General features: G+C 40.6%; 1 protein-coding gene across 1 annotated transcript; it reads left to right on the top strand.

The window, feature by feature from the left end:
• The first annotated feature begins 6998 nt into the window (after positions 1–6998).
• FAM216B (family with sequence similarity 216 member B) lies at positions 6999–11821 on the top strand. Its single transcript, XM_032610732.1, has 3 exons — positions 6999–7103; positions 9780–9900; positions 11604–11821. The coding sequence occupies exons 1-3, from the start codon at positions 6999–7001 to the stop codon at positions 11819–11821; spliced, it is 444 nt and encodes a 147-aa protein (XP_032466623.1).
• The last annotated feature ends 2385 nt before the right edge of the window (positions 11822–14206 follow it).

Raw genomic sequence — 14206 nt, 5'->3', positions numbered from 1 at the left:
CCTTCACAGCTCCCTCCCAGAGGTGTAGGTCCTGTCCCTATTCTTTTGTCTCTGTTTTTTGTTTTTTCTTTTGCCCTACCCAGGTATATGGGGAGTTTCTTGACTTTTGGGAAGTCTGAGGTCTTCTGCCAGAGTTCAACAGGTGTTCTGCAGGAATTGTTCCTCATGTAGATGTATTTTTGATGTGTTTGTGGGGAGGACGGTGATCTCCACGTCTTACTCTTCAGCCATCTTGAAGGTCCCTCCCTTCTCTTTAACTTTTAATCTGCTAGTGTTGGAGGGTCTCCTGCAGAGTGGGGGGATAGCTGTCCAGAAATTTTTTTTAACACATGAGCCCTTCAAATATTTTGTGAGGCTTTATGCCCACCCCACCCCCTTCTGCCATAGACCTTTTCCGGATTCAATAGCTCTTATGCATGTGCCAGCTCATCCTATGACACAGCACCTCTGTTTTAGCCACACACTCCACCTTGCCTATGTCCCTTGTGTGGACACAACGCTGCAGCACAAAGCGCACCAGGGCAATCCCAATTTCTCCCTTATTTTAGAAACTATACTTCTGTTGATGTAGCCTACACACTCATGAATCCCTCCAGCAGCCTCATTCTGCATTGACTTCCCTATGCCTAAACTGCTACTAAACTCCAAATTCTGTTTCTGTGTTTTTCCAACTAGAAATCAAACTCTGATGCAGAATATAATTTTTGTTGTTATTACATTTTATCCTATTAGATTCAATCCATCACTTTAACTTGTCAAGATCTTTCTGTGTCCTGATTCTGCCATCCACTATGTTTTCTATCCCACCTGTTGAATAGATTTCTGTCATTTGGAAACTAGATCTTTGTCATCTGAAAACTTAGTAAGATTGCCTACTATGTCTTCATTTAAGACCTTGATAAAACTGTGGAAGAGATCAGGGCATGTCACCAAAACCCTATCTAGGTTGTCACTGACCCTTTAATTGCCCCCTCTAGTATTACTTTTTAACAAGGTTCAAATTGTACTTATCTGTCCATGAGGATTTCATAAGGCGCCTTGTTAACTGCAGAAATACCAGGTCTACAACATCTAAAAGTCTCAGAATCCTATCCCTACTAACAACAAAAAAGGAAATGACTGTTCAAAACACAGCTGTCAGTATTGATCTTCTAAATGTTTATAGAGATGGATATTAACTAGACTTATTGTAGTGATTATTTTGCAATACATACAAATATAGACTCATTATGTTGTACACCTGAAACTAATATTATATGTTAATTATATCTCAATGAAAGTTGCTCTACTAATTCACTGTCAAGTGATAGATAGTATTTTTATTCAGTCCACTTTTTAAAAAATCAGAATACATGCAAAGAGTGTTTTCCTGGGTAAGGACCTAAGCTTTACACCCACATCTTCTGTGAACTGGGAAATGACTGGGCAGGTTTGAGGGCTGATGGGACTGGCCAGCTAGATGCCTATTTCCATGAAGGCTTTCCAGGAGCCTTATTAGAAAAGGTCAATGATGCAGTATAATAAGACTAATATCCTGCTCCAGAATTATGACCATAAGTCTTTGTGAAACTAAAGCCTCCCCTTGTTCAACCAAGTAGTATTCAAAATGGAAATGAAATATACCCCAAGGACAGAAAGAATCAAGATGCATGAATTTTGTCTGTGGGTAATGGCTGGATAAGAGGAATAATTTTCTATTACAGCAACATATACGTTGCTTGAATTCCCTTTTAGTTCCGGAGTCCAAGGGGAGAAATCATAGACTTCAGGTAACCATGGGTTTGAGTCCTGGCTCTACTATTTAATAGCTATGCCATAGGACCTGTTTTCAGAGGACCAGCGCTAATCCCCAGTGAAAAAGACATTTTTGTAAATTCTTAGAATTTTTAAAAATAACATGCCCTTGAGTCTAGAATTGTCTACAAGTACCCAGGGCACCTACTCTAGTTCCTTTTGACCTCTTACCTTTTTATTCCATAGATTTATTTGGGATTATAGAGTCAAAGTTAAATCTCTGGGTATTTCCTTGAGTTCTATTCCATTTTAGATTATTTTCTGAACTTTATGAATCTGTTTTCCCAAAGTCCTTGGCACATATATGACCATACCCAGCTTTTCCTTTGCTGCTAATCACTGCTTCTAAGTGTCCAAAGTAGTTTTCACTCACTGAAAGTGGCTCTTACAGCTCAAACCGGGATTCTTAGTTTTTCTTGCTCTTGAGACCAGTGACCCTAAAGTGGTCAGTATGTGTAAGAGCTTTGGTTTGGGGATCTTGGAGACATAGGAGTTTTCTGTGAAGAGATGGCATGAAAAAAACAAAAGATAACAGAGGAATAATCAGCCTCCATGAAAAACCCCACCAAACAGGATTGCGCCCAATGGACTACACAGCTCTTTGTGAAAGAAAGTCCAACAAAGACTGTGAAAGCTCTGAATGGAAACACACAGGAGTCCAAGTGATAAACAGCAGCACCAAGTGGGGGGAAGGATACTTCTTTCACTTTATTATGGTTCACTGATGCCCTCTGAGGGCTTGGGGTAGCCAAGGGAGGACATCTGTGCCTGGCAGAGTTATCCCCTGGCAGAATTAGCCCTGCAGCTAAAAGGATCCTGGAGAAGAAGCAGAAGCAGAAGGATATGAGCAGATAATTTCCTCTTGGGTTCATGGTTTTCCTGGGAAGTACTTATCTCTGTAATATACAGTGATACTCTGCCTCTTGTTCTAGCAGACTGGATTCTTTGAATTAGGGTTTAATCTCATCTTGGATTCAAATCATGGGTCCCTTTTTCTCACTTGGTAATGCCCATGAGGTCATATCTACCCTACTATTCTATAAAAACACTTTATGACCCATGTTCTAAGCACTGGAATGTAGACATACCAATGTCTTAAGCATTGTGTCCCATTGTTGTACCAATGTTTCATCTATGAAATAGTATGCACCTTCATCATTAGTCAAAATTATATTTTCTATAGTAATTATATGATGGGTGTTTCTACTTTTTTTTTTTTTGTAGTCAGTTTTAATTCTCTTTGAAAAGTCTAGCTAGTCATTGGGAAGACAATTTCTTTGTCCAAAATTGATGATATACATTTTTTTCATCATTCCTAAGTCTTAAGTTACTGTCCCAAAATTTATACCTCATTCTTTTATACCATCTATAGAGCTAGTTAATTATCTTTTGTCTTTTCTAACAAAATTCCAAACTTTAGTGGTATTAGGCAAACATTGGCTGTGTGTGGTGTCCATTATCACTCAGCTTCACGCCTACCCTTCTATATCCTTCTCTTTACCACAGTAGTGGGAAGACTGCAAAATACATTTTGCAGAATTCCTCACGAGCTGGCATCCGATGGGATGCAGGATATGAAAGGCTGGGGGAAAGGAGAAGGAGAATGGTTTCTGCTTGCATCTGTAACAGTGGCAGCATCAGCAGTAGTAGCAGCCAGGCAATAACAGTGGTGATAGCAATATTTAAAGTTTTGGAAAGAACACAGAAGCAAGAATAGCAGGTGTGTACCAGGTCCTGGGGTGCTACTCAGGCAGCAATGTCCCAACAGAAGCAGCCTCAATGGCGCAGTGTTCATGGACTCTGGGTGAAATCATTTTCGCTTTTGTCCCCCAGCTCTCGGTGTGGTAGTAGTTTAGTGCAATTGCCAATCTTTGGATAAGCTAACCTTTCTTGTTTTGCTCCTGTACAGCCCATTCCAAAACTTTTATATTCCTTATGTTCAATTCCCTCTCTGTCAAACACCTAGATTTGTTTCTATTTCCCTGACTGAGCAGGGAGTAATGCATGCTGCTATGAATCAGCATGTGTGTGTAACAGTCAGCAGATGTGGTTTGCTCTAGAAGGAATTTCATCATATCCTGGAAAAACATTCAAGGGAGACTCAACTGACAATGCCAACTCTGCAGACAATTGTTCTTTATCTCTCAGTAGAGAATCACCAACCTCTGAGATCCAGATCTGAGAGGTTTTGTGGTATTCACTGGCATTTACAGACCCTTACTTGTGCCATTTTTATTCCCCAGAAGGTCTGCATTTAAATTATTGGGAAAAAATGCAAACTTTTTTTCTGTGTTGAGTCCTTTCTTTTTTAAGCTATACAGTTCATCACTTTTATCTCCCTATATTTTTCTTCCCCTTAGTCTCCTAAGAATTTTCAATTTGTGGTTTTCTTTTGGTACTTCTTCTTCCATTTTCTCTAGGAACTCTTCATTTTTACAGATAATGTAGCATTCAGAGAGCGGACTCTCAAGAAAGAAAGAAGTCTGTAATAATAACGCTAGCCCAGAGGAAGGGATAAGATTGCTCTCATGAGTCAGGTTAAAATGAGGCTTATGCTGATGACATCAGTGTGAGCAAGAATCTTGTGCCATAAGTTCATTATCATGCGGCCTCTATTCAAGATCAAATAGGGAGAATATCATACTCCTCCAAAAATTAAGAAAGGAACAATATCTTAATATATGGGACAACTCCATAGATTACCACAGTCAAATGTATGCCTGTACCTCTATATTTAGGAATTATTCCTTCATCATTCTGAGCAACGGGGATGGCGGTTACTGACTCCAAATCTGAGAAGAACACATGTAATGGCCTGTTGCCCTGATGGATTTCTTGACCTTTAATATTCAGCCTCTCTGTCTCCATGCACGGCGAGCCTGCGGCGGCAGAGGCCAGAGTGTCTGTCTCCATGCACTTTTCTCCCCCATGTCTGCATATAACGCAGATATGGTAGATTTAAAAGTTGACACTTGATTAGATACAAAGTTTGGAAGAAAAATGATTAAACTGTGCAGTTGCATGCTGTCCAGAAGCAGGGAAAGGCATGCAGCCAAACTTCCCCAGCTCTTTGCTTCATCACATGACACTGTTTGGATATCAGCTTATCAACAAACTGAATTTTACCGCCACCACTGCATGAAGAAAGGGACCTTGCAAGAAAACTACATTGAATATGAATACCAGCCTTTAAAAAAGGGGAGATTACAATACAGGCTAAGTTTCTTTTAAACAAATCTGTCTTTTTGTTTCAGATATAAGTTTTTTTTGTAGGTATTTCCTCCCTGAATTCTGCAAGCATTTTAATCAAACTTTATCAAGTACAGACCACTTGAATAGGTAAGATGGATTTCCTCAGCAACAGTCCAAGAAAATCACACATGAATTGCCGCCCCAAGAAAGATCATCAGTCATTTCTTTACGCTGTCTGAGGAGAGAAGAAATCTTCCCAGCTTTGAAGAATATTTATGTTCTGCTCTACAGATCTGGAAAATGGGAAGAGGGATACTGAGATGATTTGATTACAGGATAGAGTGTAGGCTTCTATCATGGACAATATTAAAAGAGTATGTCTTGGTTGGTATGGTTTCTGGAGTGCACGTTGAAGGAAAGCAGTATTTATAGTTTAATTTAAAGTTTATATTGTGGAAACAAGACACACAAAGATGTTGACTGATGTTTTCCTATAAATTTCTCTTCTGGAAGATCTGAGCAATTAGCTCTGTGAACTCAGAACCAGAGTTTTCTCATGCATTAAAATCCTTCTTAAGCGCATTCAATAGGGTAGAGGAGAGAAGAGGAACTGGCCTAATGAGAGCATTCTGTATTCAAATCTCAGTTAATAATATTATATATAGAATGGATAAACAACAAGGTCCTACTGTATAGCACAGGGAACTATATTTAATACCCTGGGATAAACCATAATGGAAAAGAATAGGAAAAAGAATGTATATATATGTATAACTGAATCACTTTGCTGCACTTCAAAAATTAACACAACATTGTAACTCAACTATACTTCAATAAAATAAATTTTTAAAAACCTCTCAGGTAATCAAACAACCCGATGAGGTAGGCGTTGTTGACAAGGGCAAGGGAGTGAGCAGAGGAGAAAATGTTAGGGGTTTCCACTCTGCCTTAGCAACCCTATTCCAATATGTCCATTCTTCCTTGATTGTTAATTTTTAAATTATGCTATACACCTCAGATTCTTAACCCTAAATTATATGGAAAGGAAACGAGACTTATAGCAGATGTGGCTCCTTCATTCTGTATCTTTGTCAGGTTAGAAGCATGGCTAGATTTAATAGCTTCTTTTATAGTACAAGGCTGGAAAATTGCAAATCTGAATGTGCAAGAAATGGAGAGTGATGTAAAGATATACTATACTGTCAAGATAAATCATATTTTCAAAGGATATTTAATGTTCTGGGAAGGTGCATAACACATAGAGAATGATCTCCCTGTTCTAAAATCACACACAATCTACATGGGGAAAAATTATAAAATGGAATCAATCAAATGCCAACAATAGCTATGCACTGTTAAATTATGGATGATCTTTTTTTTTTTTTTTTTTTGCAGTATGAGGGCCTCTCACTGTTGTGGCCTCTCCCGTTGTGGAGCACAGGCTCCGGACGCGCAGGCTCAGCGGCCATGGCTCACGGGCCCAGCCGCTCTGCGGCATGTGGGATCTTTCCGGACCGGGGCACAAACCCGTGTCCCCTGCATCGGCAGGCGGACTCTCAACCACTGCGCCACCAGGGAAGCCCTGGATGATCTTATTTCCTCTTCAATTTTTAAATTTTTCAAAATTTTCAAAAATGACATATATTACTTTTAGAATCAGATGAAGCAATAATTATTCTTTAAAATTATCAAGAAATAACTGTTATGACCTGGTGTGGTTCTACAACCCACCTGTTTCAAAGGCAGAGTGAAGCAGAAAGACAAAGGGCTCTGAATTATTCCTTTGATAAGTAAAGGGTGAGAATTGGGAAAAGTGGAGAACTAAGAAGTCTGGTGAGGTCTAATTCCATGGAAACATTTGAGAAAATGTCTTATCCCTTGAAATAAATAATATTTATCTATTTGTTTATTTATTTACTTATTTGCCTGCTTACTTACTCAGGTACATCCCCAAAATTGGTTGAACAAAATGAAATTTTATGTTATGCTTTGTTGTTCCTTGGAGGTACAGGATGAAGATGGGAGGAAAACAGAAAAGACAACAAAAGCTATGGAATGTTCCACAGATTCCTTGCATTCGAGTCCCTCACTCTGTCTCTGATACTTCACTGCTGAAGGTACAAGCATATTATTCACAGATGGAGGGACCTTTTCTGTCTCTTCTTCAAGGGTTGAGGACTTCTTGGCTCTTTGTTTACCCGCATTAGGGAAAACACTGGGCCCAATAGAGGCCCTCGGTGCATGTCGACCAGGTGTGTGAGAGAATGAATGAGCACTTGGATGATTTAATTCTACACCCATCCCACGTCAGGAGCTCTTCCTTCTCCTCAAGGAAGGCTAAGCAACAGTGTAAGAATATTAAAAATGTTATCTGTTACTACTCATTTAGGAAGTTGAGAGTTCTACTGAGGAAGAGAACTAGGCATTTCTTTTTTTTTTTTTTTTTTTTTTTTTTTGCGGTACGCGGGCCTCTCACCGCTGCGGCCTCTCCCTTTGCGGAGCACAGGCTCCGGACGCGCAGGCTCAGCGGCCATGGCCCACGGGCCCAGCCGCTCCACGGCACGTGGGATCCCCCCGGACCGGGGCACGAACCCGCGTACCCCGCATTGGCAGGCAGACTCTCAACCACTGCGCCACCAGGGAAACCCTTTTTTTTTTCTTTTTTTCTTTTTTTTTTAGGCATTTCTTTTCCCTTGTAAAATAAAACCATAAATTTTAAAGCTTTATCTTACATAATGGAAACTCCCATTGCACTTTGGAGCTTTGCTCTTGAAATGGCTTGCAATTTTCCTGTTATATTGTTCTCAATCATTTGAAAAGTCTTACTTAGGGATCTATTCTCTTCTTCAAATATATTATCTTTTTTTTTTTTTTTTTTTTCAGTACACGGGCCTTTCACTGCTGTGGCCTCTCCCGTTGCAGTGCATAGGCTCCGGACACACAGGCTCAGCGGCCATGGCTTACGGGCCCAGCCGCTCCGCGGCGTGTGGGATCTTCCCAGACCGGGGCACGAACCCGTGTCCCCTGCATCGGCAGGCGGACTCTCAACCACTGTGCCACCAGGGAAGCCCAAATATATTATCTTTTAAAACATCTAATTCAGAAACTGTAAAGCTGAAATGATGTCTCAAAGTGTGAAGTACTTGGCTCAGCTACTTTCCCTCTGAACATATTTTTAATATCAAGTTTAAGGTCTCTAGACACCAAAAAAATCTGACTCACAGATGTCAACTTCACACAAAATTTCTAGCAGATAAAATTCACTTAGCTTATATATATTTATCTTAAGTTTAATTTGTATTACATGGTTATCAACTAGTTTTGAAATTCTGTCATTGTTTTGAATCTTTTAGCCTAAGGGGAACTTATTTTATCTTGATTTTTCTAAAATGTTGATGCCACTACCTCTGTTTCCCCATCTCAATACAGTGAGCACTTATGGTATATCAGGTATATAAAAGTAATTGTAGTCCAGCCCTTCTTGTTCCTCCCTAGCACTACATGGTAGCTTCCCAAATCGTCTCCCTACCAGTGGTTTGTCTTCCCTTGAGGCCATTGCCCACAGCAGGGTCAGAGCGATCTTTGTAAAATGCAGATCTGGTCAGCTTAAAGAATGGCACTTGGGGCTGAGTAATTCTTGGTTGCAGGACACTGGGAGGCTGTCCCATGCTCCGTAGTCTATTCAGCAGCCTCCCTGGCCTCTCCCCAACTGAATGCCAGTGGCATCCATCCTCCCTCCCACCATTTGTGACAACCAAAAATTTCTCCAGACATTGCCAAATGTCCCTTCAGGGTCAAAATCACTCGTGTTGATAACCACTGCTTTAAATAAAGACCAATGTTCCTCATATAAAAGGAAATCTTTAAACCCTTGGTATAGCAGAAAAGGCTTCCATGATCTTCCCCTGCCTTACTTACTCTAGGGGCTTTTCCAGCTCAGAATCTATATGCTGATTAAAGTTTAAAAAATGCCGAAAGTCTAGTTCCCAATATATTCAGATATTTTGTGTCCCATAAGAAAATCTGTACCACTTTCTCCCTCTAATCAGCCTTTCTTTTCCTTCTGGTCCAGTGGTCCCCAAATTTTACTGTGCGTGTATCAAAAGCACCTGGAGGGCACCAGAGGGCTGGGCCCCACCCCCAAGAATTTCTGATTCTGTAGGTCTGGGGTGAAACCTGAGAATCTGCATTTCTAAAAGATTTCTAGGTGATGCTGATGCCCTTTGAGAACCAGTATTCTAGTCCCTTTAGGGAATCCCTCCTTACCTGGAAGACTCAGATGTGTTGGTCATCTCTTTCAGGAAGCTTCCTTGACTGCTAACACAGAGCTTGTTTTCCTTCTCTGTTTTCATAGCACCTTTTCACTAATGACCTTGCACCCTTATCACATTACCCATCTACTTATCTACCTAGCTCTCTCCCCCACTCACTGAGAACTCTCAGTGGAAAGTTCTCTTTTACCCTCCAGAGCCTGGCACACTTCAGGCCCTGTGTAGATTCTCATAGCCTACCTTCCTCAACAAGGATTATAATAGATCAGTACAGTTATCAGATATTGAAAATCCTTGGATCTCCCTCAGCCCAATACTTTGACCTACCTACCTAGAATCTTTTTTTAATTCATTTTCACCACTACACATGTCAGTGGAAGACTGTTTAAGTAAACTAAGGGAGGTGAGAGAGACAGAGAGAGAGAAGCATCTTATTTCTGTGGAAGTCAGCTTTGAATACATCCCACTCTAATCCTATCAAATTCCACCGACTCATCAAAATCAACTGCTCTCCTCTGACAGGACCTAACCCAAGGGCAGCAGCGCTACTTTTACAGCAGCATGAGGATTTACAATCCCAGGGCCCAGTGGGTGGCCCTGCAGACCTGCTATGTTCACGGCCTTCAGCAACAGCAGCTGCTTGGTGAGTTTAACTACCTGACTTGAACCAGGCATCTCAGGAAGGGACTCGTATGTTGCAGCTGGCAGTCAAGTTTCCAGGTAAATAGTTCAAGTAGAATGACCTCTGTCAGCCTGATATTTCATCAGCATGGTTGGCAGGTCAATTTAAAAATGATTATCTCTGACAATAAAAAGCAAGGTTTTATGGGGAAATTAAGAGGACTTAAAGAAACTGGAGTATGGTTTGTTATAAAATGTCAACAACTCTCTGAGATTTGCAAGAACTTGATCTAGTAGAACTGGCAATGGGCTTAGGCAGATGGCCCGGGCTCAAACCACAGCTCAGCCCATTGCTGGTTATGCAGATTCAAAGGCTTGTTTGACTCACAGCAATAATATTTATATTTATTATTTACCATGTTTCCAACATTATGCTACGAACCCTACATAGAATATTTCATTTTCTCCCCCACTTTACTGTTGTGGGAAACTGCAGCTCAGACAGGTTATGTGACTTGAAGAAGATCATACAGATAGTAAATGTCAGTTAGGACCATCACCCCCAAAGACCATGCACCTTCACCCCATACTCTACCATCTCTCTTCTTCCACCAACCTCATGGGATTTTATGAACCACAAATGAAAGAATGGTTGTGAAAAACTTTCACAGACCATAAGCAACAACCTACAGAAAGGTGTAGTTATTATTCAATCTCTTTTCTTCCAGGAGATGTTTTCAGTCTCCGGTTCCCCCTTATTACACTCTTCTAACTCCAACAGGTCCTTTCTTCTGTAAACACTCACTTGGCATTAGCACATCAACCTTATTAGTATTGTTCCTGTATTTGCACAAAAGGAAAACATGGTTTTTGCAAATGATTTAATATCAAGAACAATAACAACAATAGCTACCTTTTATTAGGGCTTCCTACGTGCCAGGCATAGTTCAAAGTGCTCTACATGTATTGTCTTATTTAAAACTCAAACACCTCTACATGGTGCCTTTATAACTCACATTTTACAGAAATGGAAATTGAGACATGAGTAAGTTAAATAACTTGACCAGGGTCGTGCAACTAGTAAGTGGCAGAGCCAGGGTTTAGCCTGGTCCCCATGCTTGAACTGAAGGGTTACACAGGCATCATCTGGTAGCTTTGTTTTAGAGTAAAATTGCATAGAGGCCAATGAAACCGTAAACAGAGATATGCAACATTTAGAGCACGTAAAACCCACCTGTCTATGTTATTAAAATACAGACTTCCAGGCCTAACTCTCTGTTTCTGACTCAGAAGTTCTTTGGAATAGAGTCAGAAATCTGCATTCTTAAAAAGCATTATTAATGTGGCCTCAGCCAAATGATTCTGTAGTGCGTGGTCTGCAGACTACACTTTAAAAACAGAGACAGATTGAATATATCTGTTTCTATTTGAAGAAAGTTTTGATATTGAAGATAAGCAATTCATGTGAAGATTCCACATGGCTCAAGTCCCTCTCCAAATAATTTGTTGTGTTAATCAATGACTATTTATTAACTTATTAAATGAGAAATGCAATAGAAGAAAAATATACTTCATATCCTGAAAAAATATACAATCTGAGTGTGCTAAACAGAATTGTTTCTACCCTACAAAGTAGAAGGAATTTTGTGCAGATGTGGATATTTGCAGAATTGTTTGTTTTGTAGAACTGTTGACTTTGAGGTTTATCTCATTTCTTCCCTCCAGGCTATATTACTCAACAGGAGGCCTTGGCTTGTGGTGCCTTACTTAGAGATTCAACCAAAAGAGCCTCAGCCAAGGCAGGCTGTCATAGAACCATCTCCCAGAGAGCCTCAGGCAGGACAAGAACACGGCCCTCAGCACTACCTGTGTTTGTGGTTCCACTCAGGGCCCAAAGCACAGGGCTCCGATCCCTCAGGACCAAGGCTTTGCACAAGCTCTGAACAGGTGGTTCACCCATATACCCCTGGCATCTAGTGAGTATTTAGTGCATATTTGTTGAATAGGAATGAATAAAAGAATAACATCTAATACAAACACCATACCTAGAAATAATCTCTCCAATTCACATACATTTTACTAGCAAGAACAAGTTGAGTGGCTTAAGAGCAATGGGAGCTAAGAGTCAGCAAGCCTCTCATTCTATATAGAATCTGTAGAGTAAAATGACTTTTGAAGCTTTCAAAGTAAAAGCTTCCTTTGAATTAGAACATCCCAGAGAAATCCCAAGAACAGTGGAAGGGGACAAGTGACCAGAGGATTCAGGTCCTCTGTCACTGGGTGAACATATTTTGCAAGCCCCCTACTGTGCATATTGAAAATACACAAACCAACACAGACGGGACACTGGGCACACAGGGCTTCTGGACCATAACATCTCAGCAGCTACTGGACTGTACCTTCCCATGGCCTCCTTGCTCGCAACTTCCCCATCAAACAACAGCATTAAACTTGGCCCCAAATCTTCTGGTTCTTGCCTAACTCAGTCACTTTGTGTCCTCTTGAAACTTGGACTTATCAACCTGCTACAGCTCGGTTTATTCTACACAGCTGTAATTGACCTTGACACAGGTAAGAGGATTCATGCACACATCTTCCCCCTGGCAGCTGAAGATACATTCTCAGCAGAAGAAGAAATAGCCCCAAAGAACGGATCTCAAGTCCAACCTTTCTATGGCCCTAATGGTTTTAAGACTACACAAATATGCAAAAACCGAAATTAACAGTGAGTCAGATCATCATACGAATTATGTTAGTTACATCACTAGTGATTTTTTTGTGTTAAAAATAAGTAACCAGAGCTCACAGAAAGTCAAAATTTAAAAATGCCTTTCTTCATCTAATTTCTAAATGTTCAACCTCTTCTCGCATTCAAATCATACAATGACTTTGTCGAGACTTTAAAAAGGAGTTGGTTGAGATGGAATATTAACTTGCTTGACAAGGAATATGCTAACACTGATCTGAAAGGCAGATGCTGCGATATTACGAGAAGCAAAAAAACCTCATTGATGATTATTATCATCTTCTCTCTGCAACGATTAACATAGAAGATGTAAAAGTTCTTATGAGATTCTGAAAACTCCCAGTACTGGCTGTGATATCTGATCTACTTTTCTTTGGGAGGGACAAGGGTGCATGGTTGGCAGGAAGACCTGGGTAAGCCAATGCTGATGTTGCTGGGTTCATTCACTTAATCATAAAGAAGCTTCTTGACCTCTGTAAATCCAGGCCCCAATTCATGTACTCTAAGCAGCCCTATGGTTCTAAGTTAAGAATTGTTAGGTAGGCTTAAAAGAAGAAAAAAATCAAATGAAACTGGGGTGGGCGATAGCATAGCCCTCTTAAAGAATAGAGGTTTGTGGTCGACCTAACTTGGCCTGTATTAACCTTCCCATTGTTCCCACAGTGGAGCTTTTATCCTTTTGAACTTCTTGCATCACTTTTATCTTAGACGTTTTTCTTGATGGGCACAGATATTTGCTGTGTAAACCTTAGCTACTGATGCAGAATATCAAGGAGGCCACTTATAATTCTGAGCTGCATCCCTACAACAAAAATTTCAGAAGTACCTTGTTTCCCATAGAGGATTTTGAAAGCTAATTGTCAGGTGAATATTACAAGGCACAAAAGAACAAATAAATCTATGTTGGTGCAGAAGGTCCCACTTGTTGGATCTCCCTTCTGAGAAGATAATGGCCTACCTCTTGAGCCCCACACCCAAAGCTTATGAGGAATATGATTGGTTGTGGTGCTGGAAGAAAGGTGCTCACCTGGGAGGATGCTAAGAAAGATGATCGAAGGGAAACAAAGGACAAACTGTGACTCTTAGGAAACTCTACTACTTTGACCTGTTGGGGACTCTATTGCTTGCCTTCACAATATCAGTGGACACCATCAGTATTTAAGGTCCTTGAGATCACTGACTATTTTCAGTGTAATTACTAGTACCTAGAACAGCACCTGGTCTGTGGTAGGTAATCAATAATACTTGTTGAATAATTATAAAATGTTGAAAGATTTTGCAAATCAGACTGCCTGTGAATTTGTGCTATTATTCTAGGGTCCCAGGATGCTGCAACTACTAGTGAGGAGTACAAGCAGTTTATTAAGTGCACAGAAGCAGCTCTCCAGGTGCCAGCAGTAGGGGTGAATTGTCTGGAAAGGATTTTAAAACAATAATAAAGCTCATTAAAAATTGGTCTGCTTTTGGGCTTCCCTGGTGGCGCAGTGGTTGAGAGTCTGCCTGCCGATGCAGGGGATACAGGTTCGTGCCCCAGTCCGGGAAGATCCCACATGCCACGGAGCGGCTGGGCCCGTGAGCCGTG

The sequence above is a fragment of the Phocoena sinus genome, chromosome 18, assembly GCF_008692025.1.
Source record: "Phocoena sinus isolate mPhoSin1 chromosome 18, mPhoSin1.pri, whole genome shotgun sequence".
Lineage (NCBI taxonomy): Eukaryota > Metazoa > Chordata > Mammalia > Artiodactyla > Phocoenidae > Phocoena > Phocoena sinus.
This window is presented reverse-complemented; position numbering and strand designations above follow the sequence as displayed.